This window comes from Urocitellus parryii, chromosome 6 (assembly GCF_045843805.1).
Source record: "Urocitellus parryii isolate mUroPar1 chromosome 6, mUroPar1.hap1, whole genome shotgun sequence".
NCBI lineage: Eukaryota > Metazoa > Chordata > Mammalia > Rodentia > Sciuridae > Urocitellus > Urocitellus parryii.
This window is the reverse complement of record NC_135536.1, coordinates 115,744,632-115,769,394: the sequence shown is the minus strand read 5'-3', so window position 1 is coordinate 115,769,394 and position 24,763 is coordinate 115,744,632. Positions and strand designations below refer to the sequence as shown.

The following is a 24,763-nucleotide window of genomic DNA, read 5'->3' as shown; positions in this document are numbered from 1 at the left end:
TTAATTAGATATAATACTTTTTGATGATTTTCTCCTGATACAAAGGACCCCAAATTTCTACCTTATTCTGCAGTGGTCTAGGGTCAGACCTGTCTCTCCTTACATTTTCTCATTGCATAACTTACACCTATATTGTATTGTTTAATATGTTCATTCAGCCAGCTGTCTGTACTCGTGAACTGTGCGTCTTCTCCTTCTACACACTGGGAGTCATGTCTGGAGCTGCAGAGGAGGTGGCTACTGGAGCAGAGGTATGAGGAGAGGGAAAAGCGGCTGAGGAATTGGGATCAGGAAAGTCAAGGGAACCCAGCAATTTTACTCCTTGGAATTTAACCTCCAAAAATGATTTCTTATGTAAGGATGTTCACTAAGTTATAAAGTTTATAAGAAAAAATGAATACAACACCAGCTATACAAAATTCAGTTAAAGAAATTATGGTATGCCCTTATAGTAGAAATACTCTATACTTATTATTTATGGATAGAAAGATGTAACATATAGTTATATAAAAAAGTAAATATAAAGCTAGGCATGGTAATATGTGCTTGTATTCAGTCTCAGCTGCTTGGGAAGTGGAGTCAGGAGGATTGATTGAGCTCAGGAGTTGCTCATGCTTGGCATTCATGAGGCCCTGGGTTCAATCTTCAGCACACACAAAAAAAAAAAAAATGAAAAGAAAAAATTATTTACATAGTAATAAATATCTGGAAGGATCTACATCAAACTTAATTAGTATTTACTTGTGAGGAAATGAGATTTGTTTGTGGGTGGATGATATTTATCTTTAATCAAAACTTTGTTATTACTTGAATTTTTTCATATTTTTATTGCTTAAATCTATATAATCAGATTGCATTTTCTAATTAAAACAGCAGGAAAATATGTTTTTAAAAAGAACAGAATAGAGAAATGTTAGATGCCATGGACTTCAAGAACTGAGCAATTGTTTAAGCTTTGCCCCTTTTTTCTTTGCCCTAAGGTGGTGGATCTGCTGGTGGCCATGTGTAGGGCAGCTTTGGAATCCCCTAGAAAGAGTATCATCTTTGAGCCTTACCCCTCCGTGGTGGACCCCACTGATCCCAAGACTCTGGCCTTTAACCCTAAGGTACAGTTGCTTGGGGAGAAAGTCAGGGATAAATAACAGAAATAATAAGAGATAGTGGGAGACTATAGACTGCCATTCCGGCATATACAACAGCTTGGATAAGGGACAGAAGAAATGGAACAACTGTTTCTTGGGAACTCTTGAATCCTAGTGTTTAGCTGTGTCAGCTGAGTTCATCAGAAGAAGGGGAGAAGAATTCATATTAAATTATTATGGGAAGAATTTTATAAACTTTGGAGCCAGACAGACATGGATTTTATTTGAAGTTCTGGTGCTCTCTAGTTGAGTGGTGTCAGGGATGGCATTAATGTTTTCTTACCTATAAAAGTGGATAGTATTTACTTTGTGGATTGTCATAAAAATGAGAGATAATGTATGTAAAGTACCATATTAGGATTCTCCAGAGAGAACCTAATATAAATATATATAATAAGAGAATGAAAGAGAGAAATTTATTATAAGGAATTGCCTCACATAACCACAGAGACTGAGAAGTCCCAACATCCATAGTCAGCATGCTGGAGACTCAAAAAAAAACCTGTCACATGTATAGTTGCCGTCCCAGACCAGAGGCCTGAGAGTGATCAGACTCAAGAAGAAGCCATTTTGTAGTTCAAATCTAAAGGCAGGAAAGATTGTTATTCCAATTCAAACAGGATGATTACACTATTATTCAATTTGTGGAGTGGGGAAAGGTTAGCCTTTTTGTTTTAGCCTTTTCAAGTCTTTAGTTACCTGATTGAGATCCACATTAGGAAGGTCAGTCTGCTTTACTCAGTCTACTGATTCAAATGTTAATCTGAACTACCATCACATACCCAGAAATCCTGTTTGATCAAGTGTCTAGACCCCATGGTCTAGTCAAGTTGACTCATAAAATTAACCATCACAAATATATAAGACAGGGGCTGGGGATGTGACTCAAGCGGTAGTGCTCTCACCTGGCATGCGTGCGGCCCAGGTTCGATTCTCAGCACAACATACAAACAAAGATGTTGTGTCTGCCGAAAACTAAAATAAATAAATAAATAAATATTAAAAAATATATACATATATATATGACAATTTATCACTGTTACTATCATTACTTTGTCAGGCACTATACAGTTTCTCTACCTACATTATTTAATTCTCAAAACATTTCTGTATGGGTAGTAGGGATTGCTATTTTTATTTGCAAATAGGGGCTGGAGGTTTTGCTTGGTGGTAGAGGGTTTCCGTAGCACTACAAAATTAAAAAAAAAAAAAAAAAAAAGCAAAATACACGCACAACTGAAAAGCCATCATTTTTAAGCAGGGATACTAAGATTCTAAGAGGTTAAGTCACTTACCCTGTTATTTTGAACTAGCATGTGATTCCAGAACTGACATTAAACTTGTATTAATTCTATAGCATACAAGTCTGTTTCCTTAAGCCCTCTTAGAGGTCTTTGTACATCCTACTTTGATTTTCTATACTTTTCTCTCTCCTCTACTTTTCTTCATCTGATTCTTTTCTTCCCATTGATTCTCTACAGAAGAAGAATTATGAGCGGCTTCAGAAAGCTCTGGATAGTGTAATGTCCATCCGGGAGATGACCCAGGTATTCTGCTCTCTATGTTCTCTGCCTGCCCAGTTTAAGTGCCCTATTCTGTTTGTATAATTCATGGGAGTGGGGGTGAAGATTTAGAGAAGCTACTCAAATTCATGTATTTTTTCTGCTATTCCTTCTGTAACCTTCCCAATTCTTGTTCTGTGTTTTATTAGCTCTCTCTTTACTCTTTTCACTCCTAATGTCTTTCTCAATCTTTATCTTTGCTGTTAAATCCTCACAAGTTGTTCAAAATTAATGTTTTTTGAAAATTCTTAGAGAATTAGAGAAATAAGGGAAAGAACTCTGCCCAAGGTTGGGAGGGTGAGGAGGGGGGCTTGGAGGTAAGGAACTAGACCCAGGGGCCTACATCTTCTGTCCTTCCAGGGGTGGGGCAGCCACATGGAGCAGTGACCATCCTTTGACTCAAGGCTGTTCCTCACCAGATTTCCCCACCCCTCGTCTACAGTCTCTGCATGAATAGACATTCATTTGTTCTCACATTTACAGGTGGGCCTCTTCTCAGCAAATCCTATATATCACAGTTGAGATTAACACAGAATGTACACTTAGGAGGGATGATTTACTTATCAGAATGACTTTGCTTTATGTAAAGATTTACTATAGGATTCCTTAGCCTAATCTTTCTGGGACATTGATTTTATTTATTTTTTGATTTACAATCAGCTTTTTAGGGCTGTAGGAATTGCATAAAATGAGGGAGACCCACCTGCATGTTGTTTTGTAAGCATCTTCAGTCATTTTCATATTTATTTTTGAGTCTTCCTAATCTGACTGGGGCTCCTTGAGGGTGGGAACCCCCATGTCCTCTTTCTCTATGTGGCGTTCAATACCCTTGCCCTGGGTTTGGATGTCAGTCTATGGAAAGTGGGAGGGCTCCCATCTCTCCTGGGAGATAATCTTATGATAATTGTCTTACAGGGCTCATATTTGGAAATCAAGAAGCAGATGGACAAGCTGGACCCCTTGGCTCATCCTCTCCTGCAATGGTATGGATAGAGTGGTTCACCCTTCTTGGGGCAATAGAGAAGGGGGAAGGTTTTAGATATAGAGCCTGCACCCCTTAAAGGTGGTTTCAGTATTCTTCACAAGGTTTTAGGCAGTATGGATTTTTTTTTTTGAGTTTTGCTATTGACATATCATGCCCTGACAGAAATTTAGATCCTACATAGAGTTCACAAATTCTTTTTTTTTTTTTTAAAGAAAGAGTTAGAGAGAGGGAGAGAGAATTTTTAATATTTTTTATTTCATTTTTTTAGTATTTGGCGGACACAACATCTTTGTCTGTATGTGGTGCTGAGGATCGAACCCGGGCCGCACGCATGCCAGGCGAGCGCGCTACCGCTTGAGCCACATTCCCAGCCCCCACAAATTCTTTTTTTAGTGTTCCATGTTTCCTAGGCTGGGGATATAGCTCAGTTGGTAGAGTGCTTGCCTCATATGCATAAGGCCCTGGGTTTAATTCCCAGTACCAAAAAAAAAAAAAATGTTTCCCCAAAAGATTTGTTTGTTTTCTTAATTTTTTGTTTTTGTTTGTTTGTTTTGGTACTGGAGTTTGAACCCAGAGATGCTTTACCACTGAGCTACATCCCCAGCCCTTTTTTTAAAAAAAAATGTTTACATTTTGAGACAGAGTCTCACTAAGTTGCTGAGGCTTCCCTCAAACTTTTGCTCCTTTTGCCTCAGCCCCCCCGAGCCACTTGAATTAAAGTGTGCTCTGCTATACCTGGCTTTTTTTTTTTTTAACATAAATACATACATACATATATACATACATACATTTATTTATTTATTTATGATTCTGAGTATTGAACCCAGTGCCCTGCATGTGCTAGGCAGGTGCTCCACCACTGAGCCACAATCCCAGCCCTGGCTAATTTTTAATTGACAAAAAAAAAAATTGTATGTTTCTCATAAAAATATGATGTTTTGAAATAGGTATGCATTGTGGAGTGTCTCAGTAGAGCCAGTTACCATACTCATTACCTCACATAGTTATTTTTTATGGTGGTAACACTTAAAATTTACTCTTGGCAATTTTCAATGCATTTTTATTAAATATTGTCGTTACTGATAGGTTTTTGAGTGTTCCTTGCACATAGGAATTAGCTGACTTATTAGTCAACTAAGTTTCCTGTGCATCCTGAGAGGTCTGTCTATCCTGTCTTCTTTCCTTGTCCCGGCATGTTCCCTGATATTGAATGTCTAGAGTCTGAGGTACTGTTGTTATTCACTTCTATTAGCAAAGATTCTGAATATTCCTACTGCCTGCCCTCCCTGACCATGATTTCTGTTTTGTTTTCTTGACAGCTTTCTTTTTCTTGCTTGCCTTTCTCTTACTAGTCAACCTTCGACATCAGTTCTTCTCAGTACAACAGCTTCCTCCCTTTTGCCAAAAAGATTGCTCTGGGGACTGGGGTTGTGGCTCAGTGATAGAATGCTTGCCTAGCTAATGTTAGGCACTGGGTTTGATCCTCAGCACCACATAAAAAATAAGTAAATAAAATAAAAGTATTGTGTCCATCTGTAACTGAAAAAAAAAAATTTTTAAATAAGAATAAAAATGATTGCCCAGGCATAGGGCTGACATCACAAGTATATGGATGAGGCACAATAAACAAACTGTATTCACTGTAGGAGAGTGCTGTCTTGCTGAGACCTCAATATTTTAAGCCTTTGTCCTCTCCTGTTCTGAGTACAGCCTGTGTACAGCCTAGTCTGTCCTTGACTTCTCAGGAAGTTCATTCTAGTTTATTTTGTTTCTTTCTCCAGTTTAGTTCGTAACTTTCTTTTCATTTTCTCCATCTCTGAGAGTCTTCAGCCTTCTCTGAGCTCAGGCAAGATGGCTCCTGAGACCCAGTTCTGAGACTAAATCTCTGGTTTAAGTTGTCACCATTCCTAATTCAGGTCTCTCCTTTTATTTCTCTTTTTTTTTCTTTTTCTATTTTTTAAAAATAGGTGACTTCTTGTAGGATTCCTTTTGTTCCATCCTTTTCTCTCCCTGGATGTAGTGACCTATTTCATACCCTTTCCTTTCTTTATCCATTGTTTAACTCCCAATAACTAACTGTTCTCTGGACAGTAGGTTCCCTTTTAAAATTTTATACATGAGCATTGTCACTCAAAAGGAATATTCAGATAGTGACCTGGATTTATCACACAATTCAGACAATGCTGTAATTCTTGCTTGTTCTCCCAGGGTCAAAGGAAGACTGTTCAGGATAACCTAACCCTATACTTATTCTATCCTTTTCCTTTTTTCTCTGTTTCTTCCCAGGATCATCTCTAGCAACAGGTCACACATTGTCAAACTACCTCTCAGCAGGGTAAGTGATCATTCTTCCTCTAAACCCTTCAAATTTGTGGTGAAGGGGCAGCAGGGGTTTCAAGCCAGCTGATCACATTAGCCATGTTGGCTCTGTATGTCAACATAATCTTTGGACCTAATCATATTTCCTTTGTTTGGGGTCAGTTTAAGCCTAATTTGTTCCCTATCCCTAACCCTTCCCTCCCTGATCTCCATTTCTGCTCTGTTTTCCTGACCGCACCCCCACCCTGGGCAGCAGCTGAAGTTCATGCACACCTCACACCAGTTCCTCCTGCTGAGCAGCCCTCCTGCCAAGGAGGCTCGGTTCCGGACCGCCAAGAAGCTCTATGGCAGCACCTTTGCCTTCCAGTGAGGAGGGTGGAGGGTGGGCAGCAGTGGGCCGGGGGTGGGGGTGCCTTTGAGGTATGAATTTATATTACCTGTGTCCCTCAACTAGTTAGCAAATATTTATTAAATGCTGGTAGATGTTATAGAGGATAAAATGAAACGTGACATGCTTATGTTATCAACTTGTTTATGATACAGTTGAAGAGAAATGATACTTATAAAATGACATAGTTGAAGGAACCAAATGGAAGGGGTGATAGATTTCAAAACTTTGAAAGGAAATCCACAATTTATGCCTAATTGCGGGAGGGAAGAAAGAAAGAAAGAAAGTGTAAAAGCTAATTTAGAGGGAGTGATAGTGTTCTTAAAGTAGTCTGGACTGGAAGGCCCATTTAGAATTAGTAATAAGTTTGACGGGTTTGAGATAAATTTGTTGAATTTGAATTATCAGGAAAATAGGCAAGTGAAAATGTTGAATCAGCAGTTCAGTATTGAGAGTTTAGAATTAGTAATAAGTTTGACGGGTTTGAGATAAATTTGTTGAATTTGAATTATCAGGAAAATAGGCAAGTGAAAATGTTGAATCAGCAGTTCAGTATTGAGAGTTAGGATGTGATTAGCTGAAGGCCAGAAGAGAGGATAGGACGGGAAATGCAGATACAGTGTTTAACCACAAACATACATCTACTTGCCTATGACTGTATCCATGTGCATGTCCATCTCTAGGTGTGTTTGTGCCAGTCTTAATGTTTCGTGTGGGTAACCATGGGTGGGGATGGCACTCTTGAAAATGCTCTGGAAAACTTTATGCCACAAAGAATCATATATTCTACCCTGCTTTGCAGTGGGTCCCACATTGAGAACTGGCATTCAATCCTGCGCAATGGGCTAGTCAATGCATCCTACACCAAACTGCAGGTGAGACTGTGTCTCTTTCTTTTTTCTGTCCATCTCTACCTACCCCACTAAGTTTTGGGGAAGGCTGCTCTAGAATACTCAGATGTTTTTGCCTCCACATCCTGAAGCTTAGTCTGGGGAGCTTCCTTAGAGGGGAAGTTGGAATTGTATCTATAGAATGAACATGGCTATTGTGTATTTGAAGTTGGGCTGTATTTTTTGGTGGTTTTGGGAATGAGAATATACATATAGTTAGGGATGCGGAATTGCTGGTTTTAGCCACTGCAATAGATTCACATTAGATAGAACTTCTCTATTTATGTGGCTATTTAGGAATTGATATGAAGACTTGTTTCTTTACCCTGAGAAACTTCAGAGAATGGTTGTTATTCCTCCTCCTGGCGACCTCTTCTATAATTCCTTCTATAATTGCCTGTATGCCAAGGCTTGGGGATAGGACTGTGGATTTTGAGGGACTGTGACTCTACCACTCCCCACTCACCAAGACATTAATATTTAATATATAATAGGCAAACAGTTTAATCTAAATCCACTTTTCAGCCTATCAGTTTTATAAGAGTAGGTGCCTACTGTTAATTTGAATGTATGAGAAGGTAGATGGAGAGACAGAGGTCTGGATAAGCCTTGTGGATGCCTAATATATAGCCATGGGAGGGCCCAGGCTCATATGTTCATCCTGGTGTTTCCCTGCAAGCTGCATGGAGCAGCCTATGGCAAAGGCATCTACCTGAGCCCCATCTCCAGTATTTCCTTTGGATACTCAGGTAAGAAATACTCTCTGGCCACCTTGACTCTATTTACATTGTATCCATTTGTGACAACATGATCTGTGCTGTCATCTTCTTCCCCATTGTGGATATTTGGTCTATGTCAGCTCTCTCCTCAATCATGGACACATAGTCTGTCTCTACTTTCTCTCAGTAGAACTTTAAATTCTATTTAAGGTGAGGTCAGATATTGTTAAAAATGGTAGTTTTATTAATTGTAGTTTTATTAATTGTAATTTATTAATTAATTTTATTAATTGGGCCCTCAGAATGGGTTAAGGAATAGATGGGAAGTGAAACAAGGGTTTTTGTAGACCATAGTTTTCATGTTGGCAGTTGTGAATTGTATGCATTTGTGCATGTGACTTTATGTGTGAATATACCCAAAGGCTTGAATTCTTTTCATTGGCTTATATTTCTGGAGACCTTGTTCTGTCAACCACTTTTTAAAAGTTTAACTGTTCATAATCAAACATTGTTCATAATATACATTGACTACAAGAAAAAGAAGTATGTTATTCCAAAGGTTAGACATGAATGAGGTCTAGAGTCTGGTGAAGAAATGAGTCCAGAGTTGTCTAGCTCAGAGATGGGAAAAAGAATATGACTTAGAATTCTTAGCCTTCCTGGTTCATGTCTCAGTTCCTTTTTTTTTGCTTTTGTTCTTGATCAGTATAATCTCTGGATAAAGGATGGCTTTCGTGTAGTTACATGTCAACTGTATGAAGGCAGTTGTACTAGATTCTTTAGATTCTTTGTAGATTATTATTTAGTATCCTGCAGTGATTATAACAATTGTAAAGGTCAGAAAATAAATGACCAGAATCTCAGAACTGGAAAACTCTTGTAACAACCGAGTAAGTCAAAGAAGAAGAAAGGAGATGATGTAGGTAAAAACCAAAATCAATGAGATAAAGCAGATACAGTACATAGGCTACTTAGAATTTAGGAGCACAAATAAATATTACAAACAGAAAAGTAATATAATTCTAGATAGAACAATTTTAAAAGCTAATAAGAGAATTCTGAGTTGGGCATGGTGGTACACACCTTTAATCCCAGCTACTCTGGAGTTTGAGGCAGGAGGATTCCAAGTTCAAGGCCAGACTTGGCAATTTAGCAAGACCCTGTCCCAAAATAAAATAAAAAGACTTGGGGTATACCTCAGTGGTATAGTGTTTGCCTAGCATGCATGAAGTCCTGAGTTTGGCACCCATCACTGCAAAAAAACTCTGTAAATTTTATATCAATAATTTGACAACTGATAAAAAAGATGAACTCCTAGAAAAATATAACAATAAAATTGACTCAAAAAGAAATCAAAAAGGGCTGGGAATGTGGCTCATGGGGTAGCGCGCTCATCTGGCATGCGTGCAACCCGGGTTCGATCCTCAGCACCACATACAAACAAAGATGTTGTGTCCGCCGAGAACTAAAAAAATAAATAAATATTAAAAATTCTCTCTCTCTCTCTCTCTCTCTCTCTCTCTCTCTCTCCCCTCTCTCACTCTCTCTTAAAAAAAAAAAAAAAAAAAGAAAAGAAATCAAAAGCCTGAGTGGCCATAAAACTATAGAAGAAGTTTACATTTTTCCTCAAAAAAGAAACACACACCAAGCCTAGATTTTTGCCTGCCTGCCTGCCTGCCTGCCTTCCTTCTTTCCTTCCTTCCTTCCTTCCTTCCTTCCTTCCTTCCTTCCTTCCTTCCTTCCTTCCTTCCTTCCTTCCCAGGGTCTCCATCATGCACAGACCTATACCTCCAAATTCCAGATTGCACAGACCTATACCTCCAAATTCCAGATAGTTTTTTTCTTTCATTATCCTCCTCTTTCTCTACCTTCTTCTTTTTCCTCTTCTTCCTGCTATCCCTCTTCCTCCTCTTTTTAAAAATTCTTTCTTGGGGGGGCTGGGGATGTGGCTCAAGTGGTAGCGCGCTCGCCTAGCGTGCATGCGGCCCGGGTTCGATCCTCAGCACCACATACCAACAAAGATGTTGTGTCCGCCGAGAACTAAAAAATAAATATTAAAAATTCTCTCTCTCTCTCTCTCTCTCTCTCTCTCTCTCTCTCTCTCTCTCTTTAAAAAAAAAATTCTTTCTTGGGCTGGGGATGTGGCTCAAGCGGTAGCGCGCTCTCCTGGCATGCGTGCGGCCCGGGTTCGATCCTCAGCACCACATACCAACAATGATGTTGTGTCTTCCAACTAAAAAATAAATATTTAAAAAAAAAATTCTTTCTTTTTCAGTTATAGATGGACACAATACCTTTTTTTATTTATATGAGGTGCTGAGGATCAAACCCAGTGCCTCACATGTGCAAGACAAGCACTATACCACTGAGCCACAACCCCAGCTCCTTCCTCTTCTTCTTCCTACTTTTTCTCTTTTCCTTCTTCCTTTTCTTCCTCCTTCTCCTCTTTCTCCTTTTCCTCTTTCTCTTCTTCCTGCTATTCCTCCTCTTGTTCTTGCTCTTCGTTTTTGTAGTGCTGAGGCTTAAACCCAGGGGCGCTCTACCACTGGCCTCAAACTTGGGTTCTCCTGCCCCAGTCTCCCAAATTGGTGGGATTACAGGTGTGCACCATCACGTTAAGTTCCCAGATAGTTTTATAAGTAGGTTTTTGTTTTGTTTTGTTTGTACTAGGATTGAACCTGGGCCACTTTGCCATTGAGCTATATCCCCAATCCCTTTTATTTTGAGACAGTGTCTTGCTTATTTATTGAGGCTGGCTTTAAACTTGGAATCCTCCTGCCTCAGCCTCTCAGGTTGCTAGGATTACAGGCATATGTTGCTGAATTCAGCTATAAATGAGTCTTAAACCCAACTTTCAGGGACCAAATTATCCTAATCTTATACAAAGTGTTCCAGAGAATAGAAAAAGATGGAATTACATATCATAAAAGATGAACTTCCATTTGACAAAAACAAAGTACAAACCAGGAGAAGACTCTTGGAATACTTATTACTAGCTGCCACTGCTTGGAAGGCTGAGATAGGAGGATCACAAGTTCAAAGACAGTCTCAGCAATGGCAAGATGCTTAGCAACTCAGTGAGACCCTGTCTCTAATAAAATACAAAATAGGGCTGGGGATGTGACTCAGTGGTTGAGTGCCCCTGACTTTAATCCCTGGTACCAAAAAAAAAAAAAAATACACGTTACCACATAAGATTAGTAATAAAAATGCAATTTACAGATTGAGGATGTAAACTCAGTGTTAGGGCATTTCCTAGCATGTGTGAAGCCCTGGGTCAGTCCAATGCTACCAAAAAAAAAAAGTGTTTTGTAAAAATTCTTATAAATCAGAAGCAAAAGACAGCCTATTGAAAAAATAGGCAAATGACATAAACAGGCATTTTACTGAAGAAGTATTTCATATTCCAAAATATGAAAAACTGATCACCTGCAGTTTATGAGAAGTTAAGACCAAAATGACCTATTTAGTACCCATGTGGATTGGCAAGTATTAAGAAATCTGATACTATTTTTTATTGTGCTGACAATTGTGGATCAGCAGAATCTCCTTTAATAGTCTATGGGGATATAAATTGGTGTGACCATTTTAGAAAGCATTTTTTGTGTTATTTCATTAAGCTGAAGAGTTTTATCACTGTTGACCCAGCATTTTCATTCCAGCATATGCACACCCAAAGATGTATACAGGAATGTATAAAACAATATTGTTTATAACAGCAAACCTTGGAAACTGCCCCAGCGCTCATCAGAATAATGGATAAATACATTCTAGTGTAATATTACAATTGTTATTCAGCAATGAAAATAAATGACAGCATTAGAATGTAACAGCATGGAAAAATCTTAGTAATATGTTGAGTAAAGAAATGAAATTTCCAAAAGACTATATACTGCATGATGCCTTTTTTATATTGTCCAAAAGCAGACAATATTAAACACTGTCTAGGGATATATGTATATGAGATAAAACTAAATAAAAAAGGGAAGAAGAAGGAAAATGAAAGCAAAGGAATAATAACCCTGGATGTAAGTCAGTAGAAGAGTGGTTTCCTAGCATGTATGAAAACCTGATTTTGATCCCCAGCAAAATAATAATAACCCAAATCTCAGGAGTGTGGTTACCCTTCGATATAAGTCACTTAGAGTTCTAGTTCTTGGACTTAGTTATTGGATCAGGTCTCTACGTATTTATTATCCTGTTATAAACAGTGTTTCATGAAACAAAGGTTGTGAGTAATCCACAAGGGTAACTGCTGATACATATTTATTGAATGTGTGCATGAATCTTATTGTGTGTAACTGAGGTCTAAACTTGTCTGAATTCCTCAGTTTTTACCTTTGTCTCATCCTGAGGAGCTCTCTGATTAAGCTCTCATTACTTTCTGATGAGATTAGAAATGAGATTCTTTTGGCTTAGTGCCCAAAGTTTTCCTTCCTGGCCAAGTGTGATGGCACATACCTGGAATCTCAACTACTAGGAGGCTGAGGCAGGAGGACTGCAAGTTTGAGGCCAGCCTGGACAACTTAGCAAGACCCCATCTCAAAATGTCTCAAAAAAATAAAAAGGGCTGGGGATGTAGCTTAGTAGTTGAGCACCTTTGGGTTTGATCCCCAGTGCCTCAAAAAGAGGAAAAAATATTATTTTTTTCTGTTTTCTATTTCCTTTCTTTCCTTCTCTCTTCTCCTAGAGGCCTTTGTTTACCACTAAGTGCCTGAATACTTCTGGTTATCAGATGGAGCCAGGAATCTCTATGGACTTCTTGTCTTTCCTTAACACTTTACTAATTATATATAAACATCCAATATCTCTGTCCTTCTTTCCTCTCAGAAAGTGGTGATTACAGATCCACACTATTGTATGATTTTATTACTGGAGTATAGGTCATCTAGTCCAATTCCTTATTACTTTACAGATAAGAATGCAGATATGCAGAAAAGTTAGATGAGTTTCTCAAGGTCATATGGCTATGAGTAGCAGAATTAGGACTGGAATCCAAATCTCTTGACATCTAGAACATGTTATCACTCTATTGGACTGATAAGGTGGGCTTTGCTTGAAACACTGGGTCTCTGAGATCCCTGTAGGTGTTTGAATGTTATATAACTTTGAATGAGATGTGTGCAAATGTCTTGCCTTACCATAGTTATTCTGGCATTTGACCAACTATCTTATGTTTCCTTCTTCTCCATTCTCAGGTTTTTTGGTTTTTTCTTCCTTAGGGTACCTTTAGCCTGGTGACATTGGGTACCCCTTGAAGAGGGAGCAACCATTTGATCAATGGAGCCTTAGATGATTTGGCCACAGTGTGCAGGTTGAAATGAGGGACAATTTGAAAGGAGTTGGTAAACTCCATCTGTTTAAGTCTTGTTTGGGGACTTCTGATAAGTGCATTATCTGAACACCAAGTATCCAGAGATTATTATAAAAACTATATTCTCAGGGGCTGCTGTTAGACATGGACAGAAAGATCATTGGGTCATTAAGTATAGGACAGTACACAGGATTGGGATGAGACAAGATTTGAGTTATGTTATAAGCCCCATCTCTAAGATCCACTGTAGAAATCAGATTGTTCTTTCTTATCCTCCTGTCTTCTTCCTCTGGACTAGAACTTGAATGGGATTTTGTCTTGGAACCGTGTTGCTGAAAAAGCCAGGCTGAGGTAGTCATATTTGGATGCAGAGCTGAACCTTGTTAAGAATAACGGAGATGTAGAAATTGAGGGATAGTAAATATACTCTAGAAGGAAGGAATTGGCAGTTCAAGCTGAGAAGTTTTCATTGTTCTGAGTTTTGTTCAGGCCATGAATCTTTCATGAAACTTTAGTGTGAATGCATGATGAGTTGACATCCTGATCAGTGAAGTATGTCAGTCCGATGGTCATCCTTCCCACTTCTACACCGTGGCTATCACAAAACCAAGAATTGAAGCAGAGTGGAGCTAGTACTAATAGGATGGTGAAATATGAGTTCTGCTATGACTTGTAACTATGGCATAATTTTCATCTTCATCAGTCTCCCTCTTTGTCAAACACATGAATACACACACATACTCTTATCCCTACCTGGGCCTGTGATAAAGCTAAGTACAGAAACTGAGGGCCTGTCCTAAGGCCAAAAAGATTTGGGAGTAGGGACACAGGCATTGTTTCATGTTTATCTAAAAATTCTGGTATAGTCGATAAAGTTATAAACATTGATTCTTTATTGTGGCGTAAGGATGATGGAGGATTTATGATTTTAGATAATGTGTAAACTAGAAGGAATTGGCCCTTCTTTCTCAAGACTTGAGAAAAAAAGGTAGGATTCTTCAGTTTAGTTGCCATTATGATCACCTGTGGAAATTTATCATGTAAGTGCTTTGCTTTCTCCTTTTTTTCCTGAATGACTGAACAGAATTTTTTATGTAACTTTGAGACTAGAGCATATCTGAATTGCTCTGGTAACTTCCTCTCCATTCATTTCATTCAGCTTGTCATTTGATACTGAGGTATTGATAGCTGATTCTTCTAGTCCCCTAATTCCTGGCTCATTTCCAGTGTTATTCCATTATGAATAAAACCCTTCATAGTTCCCTGGGGTTCTGAGGATAAATTCCAGTTGCCTTAATATGACCTACAAGGGTAGCTTACCTTTCCCACATCATTCGTTGCAATTCCTCTGCCATTCTGTACAAACTAAGGCACATGACTTTATTTTTCCTGCAGATTTTCCATGTCTATTACTTCTGCCCAGAATACTTGACCCCTTTAACTAACTCTTCTCAGTCCTGTAGTTCTCAGCCTGTCATAAGGACAATTTCTTCAAACCCCTGGGTTAGGCAGTTCCCCTTCTCTGGATCACACAGTGCTCTATAATCTCTTCATCACAACTCTTACCATACTGTGTTGTAATTACTTGTTTGTTGCCTGTAATTCCCACCAGACTAAATTCTGTGTGAGCAAATATCTTGTTTTATTTGGTTCTGTATTGCCAAGTGTCTAGTTCAGTACCTGATACATAGTAGGTATTTCAGTAAATATTTGATTAAGGAATTGATGATTGAACAGAGCTTGCTGTTCTGTGACAGGAATGGGAAAAGGACAGCACAGGATGCCCTCCAAGGATGAGCTGGTCCAGAGATATAACAGGATGAATACCATCCCCCAGGTATTATTAGTTGGCTCTGCTGTAAGGAGGTAGGATTCTTCTCTGGGGCTAGTTTAGGTTACAAAGATGGGTGGGGAAAGAGTGGATCTGGGGTGATTTGAAGCTCATTTAAAAGAATCAGGTATGCCTTCAGGTGGACACACTTCCTGAGTAACATGTGGTTTCTTTCCTAAGTGTGAAAGCAGAGACTGAGTTTAGATGAAAATGTAAAGATAAGTTGGACACAGTGGCTCATGCATGTAATTTTAGCGACTTGGGAAGCTGAGGTAGGATGAATGCCTCCCCAACTTACTGTGAGGCCCTAAGCAACTTAACAAGATAGAGCTCAGTGGTTTTTTTTGTTTTGTTTTGTTTTAAGAATTCCTCCTCTTTTTCTTCTTTTTTTTTTTTTTAATTGTAGTTGGACACAATACCTTTATTTTATTTATTTTTATGTGGTGCTGAGGAGCAAACCCAGTGCCTTGAGTGTTCTACCGCTGAGCCACAGCCACAGCCCCGAGTGCCCCTGGCTTAAAAAAAAAAAAAAAAAGTAAAGATGGAAGCCTTGGGCCTATCCAGACTGATTATGGGAAAGCAAACTTTTGGAGGGTGGTTGGAAGCTCAGGAGATCCCTAATCCCTATCCCCATTATCACCAGCTAATGAGCCTGTTTGGGGAAAGCCCTAACAGTATATTTGGTTTTGTTCACCTTTGCCTCCTTCTTTTTCAGACTCGATCCATTCAGTCAAGGTTCCTGCAGAGTCGGAATCTAAATTGTATAGCACTTTGTGAAGGTAGGTAGTTTGTCCAGTCCTAATTTAATTGGTTCCCCAACCTTTATTTCTGATTCATATGATATGTGATCCAGCCAAGGGTGATGTTGAAGCATCATGTCTTCCCTCCCCTACCTGGACTCTGTGCCTTAAGCATCATATCTATAATTTCTGGCCTCCTTCTTCCCAGTGATTACATCTAAGGACCTCCAGAAGCATGGGAACATTTGGGTGTGCCCTGTGTCCGACCATGTCTGCACAAGGTTCTTCTTTGTGTAAGTCTAATAGGGACCCTGGATAATACTTGAAGAGTGAGGGTGGTGGTACTGGGAAAAGTCCTTTTCCATTATCTGAGACTTGTCTCCTGCTGCATGAGTAGAGCTGGCACTGGGACTTTGACCATGGAGGATGGGGATGAGTATAGATCACTGGGATCTGTTTAGAGGAAACCAGATAAGCTGAATCCCTTTCATCTTTAAAAGTAGCAAGGGTTTTAACTTTGGGATGGGGTGTCCACCCTCTGAAATACAGTTCTACTACTTGGCATTATCCAGGTATTATTCTCCCTTATGCTCACATTCGCCCTGTCTTTGGCAGATATGAGGATGGTCAGGTGGGCGATGCCAACATTAATACTCAGGACCCCAAGATACAGAAGGAAATCATGCGTGTGATCGGAACTCAGGTTTACACAAACTAAGGGGGCCCCAGCCCTCGTACCACCCTGTTCCCCCAGGATCCATCTGCCCTCATTAAAGGGCTCAGGAGCAGCAGGTGAGGCTGCCCTGAGGAATCAAGAGGCCATTGTCAAGGGACAGGAAAAGGATAGAAGAGACAACCATCATGGTGGAGACTGACCCAGGAACCATTCCACATTTGGATGGCCCAGACTGATTCCAATCCCTGATTTGCCCAATTGACTTCACTCTGTTTGTAAATAAAACAATAAAATGGAAGGTGCTGTGGACTGGATATGATCACTGTGGTCTGAATAGCCTTGGCCCAGAACCTACCCCAAGGTTCCAGAGGGGGTGAGTGGGAAGAGTGGACTATTCCCATAGTCAGGACTATTTGTGTTGTATGAAGTCAAAGCTGAGTCCTTTTAATGTTGTATTCTACAGATCTGTTAGCATTTGTATCAATGGATAAAGGTAGAAAAATCTATCAGTCATGCAGATGAAACTGAGAATAAAGAATACCATTAGTGATTGTTAATCAAGATTTAAAAGGGCCTTTGAGGCCAGAGTAACTCAGTGCAGTTTGGGAAGAGCTATATACAGTGACACAAAACGGTAATCTAGCTTCTTAGGAGACTGAGGAAGGAGGATAAATTTCAGTAAGTCAGCAAGACTGTATCCCAAAATAAAATTTAAAAAAGGACTTGGATTGTAGCAGGTGTGGGCCCTGGATTCAATCCCCCAGTACTGGAAAACAAAAAAGGTGTGTGTATGTGGGGGTGATAGTCAGAAGAAGATTTGCAATGGGAATCTCTGTAGGGAGAAGATGGAACTCACTGAAACAGTTATCTTGAAACAGCTGCCTTCCTTCACCACCTTGGTAATCCTGGAAAATTGGGATTTTGTTTAAGAAAGGCTGCTGGCCTTTCAAGCTGTACTTCTTAAAGTTCTAAGCATTGCTGAGACATAATGGATGTTTCTGAATATTTTATGAAATATTAATGAATAAAAATGGGCATATAAGCACAGAAAATGCAAAACACATTTTAAAAGCCTGACTTTACAAAGGTAGATTTTTAAATTCTGTTATAGTTTTTGATTTATAATGCCTATTCTAGACTATGTATTGTTTTTTCATTACCTCTGCTGTACTTTAGAAATACTTTCTTACTTAGATACCCTATGCTCTTTGGGGAATTTTTTTTTTTTTTTTGTACTGGGATGCTTAACCACTGAGCCACATCCCCAGCCCTTTTTGTTTTTTATTTTGAGGCAAGGTCTCACTAAGTTGCTTAGGACCTCACTGAGTTGCTGAGACTGGCTTTGAACTTGGGATCCTCCTGCCTCATCCTCCTGAGCCACTGGTATTACAGCTATACCCCATTGCTCCTGGCTCTTTACTCCTTCTTGATCAAGACTACTACATTCTAGTCAGGTGTGGTAATGCTCTTCTCTAGTCCCAAGTACTAGGGGGAAACTGAGGCAGAAGGATCACTTGAGCCTGGTTGTAGGCCAGCCTGGGCAAGCCAGTGAGACATATACATAACCCCATCTCAAGAGAATAAACAAACAAACAAACATCTACTATGTTCTGACATTGTAAGTTTCCTAAGGCTCTCGGTTTAGGAGAAATACCTCTTTCACCAAATAAATTACCTATAAGTGAGCCCACACTAACTGAAATTTCTGTCTCTTGGGAGAACCTTTGCAACCCATCTGTGCAGTAATTCAGATAGCTAACACTTCTTATTTCTTACTAGGTTAAGTGTTGGGTATTATGCTAAGCATTTCAATAATTTGTTTAACATTTTATATTACTGTGTGTTTGGCATTGGTGAAAGCTCCCACATACATTGGTTCAATTCTCATAACAAGCCTATGTTGCTGTTAGGTGGTATTATTGATATTTTGTAGATGAGCAAACAGAAGCACAGAGGACGAGTAATTTACTGTATTCTACAACTAGTGACAACAGCCTGACTCCTAAACTAATATTCTGTGGCTTTCAAGCTTTTACAGATACTTTTTTCACTTAATCCTGATTAGAAAATTGGAAGACAGGTTTTCTTTAGAGAGCTTATTTTTTAAAATACTTTTAAAGCATTCTTTTTTTTTAACCTTTATTTGTTTATTTTTATGTGGTGCTGAGGATCGAACCCAGTGCCTCACACAAATTAGGTAAGCGTTCTACCACGGAGCCACAATTCTAGCCCTTCTATAGAGATCTTAATGGGCTAGAGTAAATTGGGCTTTTTTGTTGTTGATGGTGATGGTTTTTTTGTTTGTTTTAGTACCAGGGATTGAACTTAGGGGCACTTGACCACTGAGCCTCATCCCCAGCCCTATTTTGTATTTTATTTAGAGATAGGGTCTCATTGAGTTGCTGTTGAGGCTGGCTTTGAACTCACAATCCTCCTGCCTCAGCCTCCTGAGCTGCTGGGATTACAGGTGTATGCCACCTTGCTGGGCATAAACTGAGTTTTTAACCAATATCCCCAATTCTAGAACCTGAGCTCTTTAACTACTCTTTTACTTCCCTGGAGATTCTCAAAAAGTCCTCAGTGGTGTTCCTGGAACTGGATGTAGTAGGTATGTGGCTACTGACATGGTATAACTACATTTTTGTTCAATTTCAGAATTTGTTAATAGATTTTTCTCAATTGTAAGCATTTCAGCATGTGATATGGCAAGTAGTAGGAAGTGATGGGATAAGAAGGAATGAACTAGAGTATACCAGAAAAACAAATAACTGAGCTAGCCTCATGGTATCTCCTTAAAAATAGCATATTCATAATCATAATCTTTCTATGCCAATAAAATTATAACAGTTAAATAGACCATTTCATAGTGCTTCACAGAAAAGCAGGACTTTGTGGATCTGAGAAGTTTGTAAACCACAGATAATTGTATATGATAAAATTCAAAACATGAGGTAAAATAAGTCCAATTAAAACATCAAAAACACAAGAATGCCTTAATGGCAGGGAAATGTTCTGGAGAGGAACCTTCCCGCAGCCTGGAGGGAATATTGAGTAGGGTTTTCCCTTTCCCCAACCTGGTCCTGTCTACCTTGGAGGTGAGGAAACTGGATGTCTGTTAAAGCCAGGTGTGAGCAACAAGGCATCATCAGCCTTCTACCTTTCAAATAGATCTGGGTTCAAACAGCATCACTTCTTTTAGACCTGGACATACTTGGTTAGGGATAGAGGCAGGAAGAGAACTGTTTTCCTCAATTAGTTCCAGTTGGAGAATAGATGGCTGTGATTCTGGACTGAGAATTTAAAAACTGAGTTTAACCTTCTTGTCCTTCCTCTCCTGGTAATTTTCCATTCAGGCTGGGTGTGACCATGACTTAGTTTGTGGTGAGGATGTGGCCATCCACTGGGGAGGAGCCTGCTTGCTTCTTTCATTCTGGCTGGGGAGAGGGAGAAGAATCTGGTGCTGAGTCATGTCTGGTTTACTTTCCAGCTTCTCACAGGAGGATTCTGGATGGAGGTTTGGGGATGTTTCATCTTCTGGTACCAATTTTGGGTACAAAAATTCAATTTTGGAAAAGAAGCTTCATGTATCATACAATGCCTCTAGAGTCTTCTGTCCCCAGGAATAAGGTAGACTTCAGTTCATATAAAGGGTCATTATCCTCCCTGGAGCACAAGACTTTCCACAAATTGAGTTTCAGACCACCCCACCTCACCCCAAGATGGAGCCAGAGATGCCGCCTGTTAAATTAAAGTCATTGCCTATGAAAAATACTTTATGTAAGAGAGGACTCAAAGTCTACTTAATCCTAGCTGTCCTTGGGACAAGTAGGTCAGGTAGCTGGCAGCCAGCTGGCAGCCAGTGTACACAGGCCATAGACAAGAATGGAGAGTGTGTCCAAGGAAAAAAAGAACTGCAGCAGGAGGACTCTTATGGTGGGGAGGAACCTGATGCCTTTTCTTGTTTTCCAAATCTCAATTGTCCATGTCCCCTTCCTAATCTTTTTTCTTTTTTGTCTTTTTTAGTTATAGTTGGACATAATACCTTTATTTTTATGTGGTGCTGAGGATCGAACCCAGAGCCTCACACGTGCTAGGCTCTTGTTCTACCGCTGAGTCACAACCCCAGCCTCCCCCGATTTCCCCAGTCTTATTAGTGTCAGGATCTTTCAGGCTTTACCTTCTCCTAGGGTGAAAAGTGACAAAGTATATCCAGGCAGATTGCTTTTGGGGGGTAGGGTCTGTTTACACTTCGACGTATATTTTGTCTATACTTGTAAGGATTAAGGAGAACGCAGGATGTGATCCAAGGGAGCAACTTGGTAGGTAAGTTTAGACTACCCTACAAGTGCTTTCACTTTCCAATAAGTCCTAGCAGTTCTGGGCTACAGAAAGATGGTTGGAAGTTATTAGGCTGACAGTCTCCTTGGCTGAGGCAGTACTCCATTTGACTGAAAAAGGACTCCTCAGGCTTCTCCCTGCTTCCAAGTGCTTATGCATTTTTACAGGATCCTCAGAAAACCTAGATAAACAATTATATTAAAAACAAACAAAAAAACTTCCCAGGTGCAGTAGTGCATGCCTGTTATCCCAAAGTAATACATATTTCTGCTTTAAACCTGACAATAAAGGCTTATGGGCTATCCTGGTTATCTGTTGTTCTGGGAGAAATAACTCTGCTATATTAGGCAGAGACCAAGATGTCACATAATCAATGAGAAAACCTGTAATCTTACCCTCTTCACCAGGGCCAAAGCTTGTCTTTGGGCTTTGGATTGGGTTCAGTATTACTCAACAAGGACTCCCATTAGAGAGTCAAACCATTAAATTCCAGATTCTTGGGGCTGGGGCTGTCGCTCAGTGGTAGAGCGCTTGCCTAGCATGCATGAGGCCCTGGGTTCAATCCTCAGCACCCCATAAAAATAAACAAAGGCATTCTGTCCATCTACAATTACAAAAAAAAAAAATTAAAAATAAAAAAAAATAAATTCCAGATTCTGTGGTCAGCAATACAAACAAAACAGGAATCCACACCTCTAGTCCAGTGAACCTAACAGTTCCTCCTCCCATTCTGGCCAGATCAGTGAACACAGTGGAAAGGGTCTGCTCTGGGCTGAAGGGCCTATGTCTTTCTGCAACTTGGTTCCCTGTAGCTCTAGGATTGTTACTTGTGAGTATTCAGAGGGCTGGCTGAGAGAAGGACAAGCTTGAATTCAGAACCATTGTTTTAGCACTGGTGACCAGGACATTTGTTCAAGACTAGTCAATTCCCAGAGAAAGGCATTGAATTGAACTCATTGACATTATACCATCTTATTAGATACCACTCTATGAAGCAAGAATTGTCTTCAACTTTTTTTTTAATCAATGGACCTTTATTTTATTTATTTTTATGTGGTGCTAAGAATCAAACCCAGTGCCTCACATGTGCTAGGCAAACACTCTACTACAGACCCACACAACCTCAGCCCTCAACTTGCTTTTAAGGAACTAGATTCCTAAATAAGTTATAGGATATGGTCATAGGACTAGAACTAAGATATGCTGTGCTGCTTCTCATCAAAAATGAAGACAATTACCTTAAAGCTCATGTGACACTTTCACTATACATTTAATGTGAGCAAGGATATGCTGGATTAGTCTCTGCCAGATTCTTATGGAAAGCATTTTTATAACTATCATATCAAAATCTGCAACTGAAGGGCAATAGCTTGAAATCAGATTAATGCATGTACGCCTCAATCGTGGAAATAAAGCCCTCTTTGGACTGGGAAGGATCTGAATCTCCTCAGGAGCAGGTCTTTATTCCCTTGCAACTTTATGTCTTCTCATCACCTACCTACAAGTAAGGGGACCAGAAAATGTTTACAGGAAAAAAATTCAAGGCTTTATTTAGTTACAAATTTACTTGTAGGCTGACACTTTCTCCTCCCAGTTTATCTACCAGGAAGTGCAATGAAGGCCTGTGATTCAGTGCAGTCAAGTGTGTCTGCCTGAGCAGGTCACACCCATTGGGATGATTTTCCAGGAAAAAGGAAAAAAGAACCTAAGAGAACAAACTCCACATTGTCAATTAGACAACATTGTATCTACTGTCAAAACTTGGCTGAATAAGAATGAAAGCTGTTTCATCTGTAATTGCTCTCATCACTAGTTGTTGAGACCACGACTGCGAAATTCCAAATTGCCTTGTAGAAAATGTAAGGAAAGCTTCAACAATATTGATTTAAACGCACAAGTGCTGACTCCTGTGGAGATTATTGGCTCTAATGCCCTGACTTGATATTTCCTGATGGTCAGTTTTGCACTAATATCAACACTTTTGATTAGCTTTCTACTCCTTCACCCTTGTTCTGTAGGGTTCCAGGCCCTACTAAAATATTCATAAGGTCCCAACCTGTCTTTCCTTTTTCCAGAGTTGCGCTCCTAATCTAGTTGCGATCCCCTTTTCTTAGGTCTCCCTACTCGGGGTTAGAGCCTGAGCTCCTCTCAAATCATCCACGACTCTGACTACCTAACTTGCCCGTTCAGTCAATTGAGAGTGTGCTGGTGCGGGCACCCGAAGGGGTGGGAAATCCTAGGGCGGGGCCGGACTAACGCTGCCTGGGGATCTATAAACCTGGGCACCGCCCGGGCAGGCCTGGACAGCTAGGGCGGCCTGGGCAAGCGCCAAGAGAAGAACCCTGTCCAGTCGCCCAAGTCCGCAGCAACAGGTGGCCCAGGCGCCTGGGGGTCTGGGTGGGAGGTATCCGGGGACCCGAGGGCGGGTCCTGCAGTCTCACCACTTCCCTATTGGCCACAGTCGCATGTCAACTCGACTTTTGTATCACGTATCCTTCCGCTACTGAATGTAGTCCTCCCCAAATGGAGAACCTGCCCGTTTAGCCTTCGTCGTATTTCCTTCTGAAGGTGCCCGCGGCCGGCAAGGACGCAGGGGGGCGGGACACAGGCAGTCGGGAGCCGGGATTGGGTGAGGGGTGGGGCTGCGGAGGGATTGCGGCAACGCAGCCTGCATAACCTTGAGGCGAAGGCAGTGGATTCCCGCACAGAAGCTGCGCGTCCAGAGACTTCTGAGCCCTTTCTGCTTTACAGCGCACCCGGAGCCGGAGCACGCCGGAGGTGAGCGGGCCGAGAGGCTGGGCCGGCGGTCCCCACTCAGGGTCCATCCGCCCGGCCAGCGCGGAATATGGGCCCTCCAGGTCACTCAGACTAGGAACGGCGCAGCATTCCGGGGATCTTGGATCCGGTCGGGGTTGGGAGAGAAAGGCTACTCGTGCACGAGGCCTGCTTCTCAAAGACCCCGCTCCCAAAGTCAGACGGGTCCTCCAGTCTTCCCCCACCCCCTCATGCAGGTTCCATCTTTTCTTTCTCAGTCTGGCTCCATCCTCGCCTATTATTCTTCATTGGTTCCATCCTTGACTCTTTCCCTTCCGCTTGGCTAAGTTCGTCTCTCTTAATCCTAGTTCTTTCGTTTCCCTCATCTTCAGCCTCCGTGTCCCCCGCATTCTGTTGGTTTGCTTGTAACGTCCCCTTGAAACCATTCCTTGGGTTCTTCCCTGTCCGTTCTCCATTCAGGCTGGTCCGCGCTTCCCGCGCGGGTCCCCTCCTCATGGCTGCCCCTCCCCCCTCCATTCTAGTCACGTCCGCTCCTCGGCATCCCTCTGACTCTTTCACGCGGCCTGGGTCCCCGCCCCTCCTCCTCCGTTTCGGTCACGTCCCCGCCCCCTCCATTCTAGTCACGTCCTCTTGCTTCCCCTTGGCCTTCCATTGCAATTCTGTCCCCCTTCTCCATCGTTGCTGGAGTCCCAGGTCCCAGTACTGGGCGGGCAGTGGGCCAGCGCCCTACGTGCAATGGTCTGCGGATGGGCAGAGGCCGGTGAGGATGCCGTGGTAACCCGAGGGGATGCAGCAACTGCGCTGGGCGTCGCTAGCGGGTTATGTAATCTGGGTCTGCTCCGCTACAGGAGGAAGGAACCGGGGCTGCTCTTGTGGCGCGACCCTTTTTTTGTGCAGCGGGGGGGATTTCTCCGGCGGCCTGTGAGGCCCTCTATCTCAGCCTCGGCCCTGCAGGGTGGCCGCGAAGACTCACGCACTCCATCCTGTGGCTGCGGGGCTGCACGTAGCGGCTCCCTCTGGACCCGCCCAAGTTTCTCAGAGGCAGCATCCACTTCCTTCAGCTATGGTTCACAGTTTTTACCAA

General features: G+C 41.1%; 2 protein-coding genes across 8 annotated transcripts in view; both read left to right on the top strand.

Moving 5' to 3' along the window:
- Parp6 (poly(ADP-ribose) polymerase family member 6) overlaps nt 1-16,880 on the top strand; it is a 31,451-nt gene extending 14,571 nt beyond the window's left edge. For 2 of the 6 annotated variants that reach the window (XM_077799716.1, XM_077799718.1), the window contains 10 exons: nt 159-251; nt 981-1,106; nt 2,624-2,689; nt 3,620-3,687; nt 5,976-6,024; nt 6,262-6,374; nt 7,199-7,271; nt 15,866-15,929; nt 16,099-16,183; nt 16,506-16,880. In XM_077799716.1, the coding sequence (XP_077655842.1) occupies nt 159-251; nt 981-1,106; nt 2,624-2,689; nt 3,620-3,687; nt 5,976-6,024; nt 6,262-6,374; nt 7,199-7,271; nt 15,866-15,929; nt 16,099-16,183; nt 16,506-16,608 (840 nt within the window). In that variant the 3' untranslated portion in view covers nt 16,609-16,880. Of the gene's footprint in view, nt 1-158; nt 252-980; nt 1,107-2,623; nt 2,690-3,619; nt 3,688-5,975; nt 6,025-6,261; nt 6,375-7,198; nt 7,272-7,965; nt 8,036-15,076; nt 15,157-15,865; nt 15,930-16,098; nt 16,184-16,505 lie in introns of those variants that run through there. The other 4 variants (XM_077799719.1, XM_077799717.1, XM_077799720.1 and 1 more) reach the window with 3 other exon arrangements.
- Nucleotides 16,881-23,582: 6,702 nt separating this feature from the next.
- Nucleotides 23,583-24,763, top strand: part of Pkm (pyruvate kinase M1/2) — a 28,682-nt gene continuing 27,501 nt past the window's right edge. Inside the window, exon 1 of one of the 2 annotated variants that reach the window (XM_077799876.1) lies at nt 23,583-23,682. The gene's annotated coding sequence lies outside the window, so the exon portion shown is untranslated. The remainder of the gene's footprint in view (nt 23,683-24,763) is intronic. The other variant, XM_077799875.1, reaches the window with a different exon arrangement.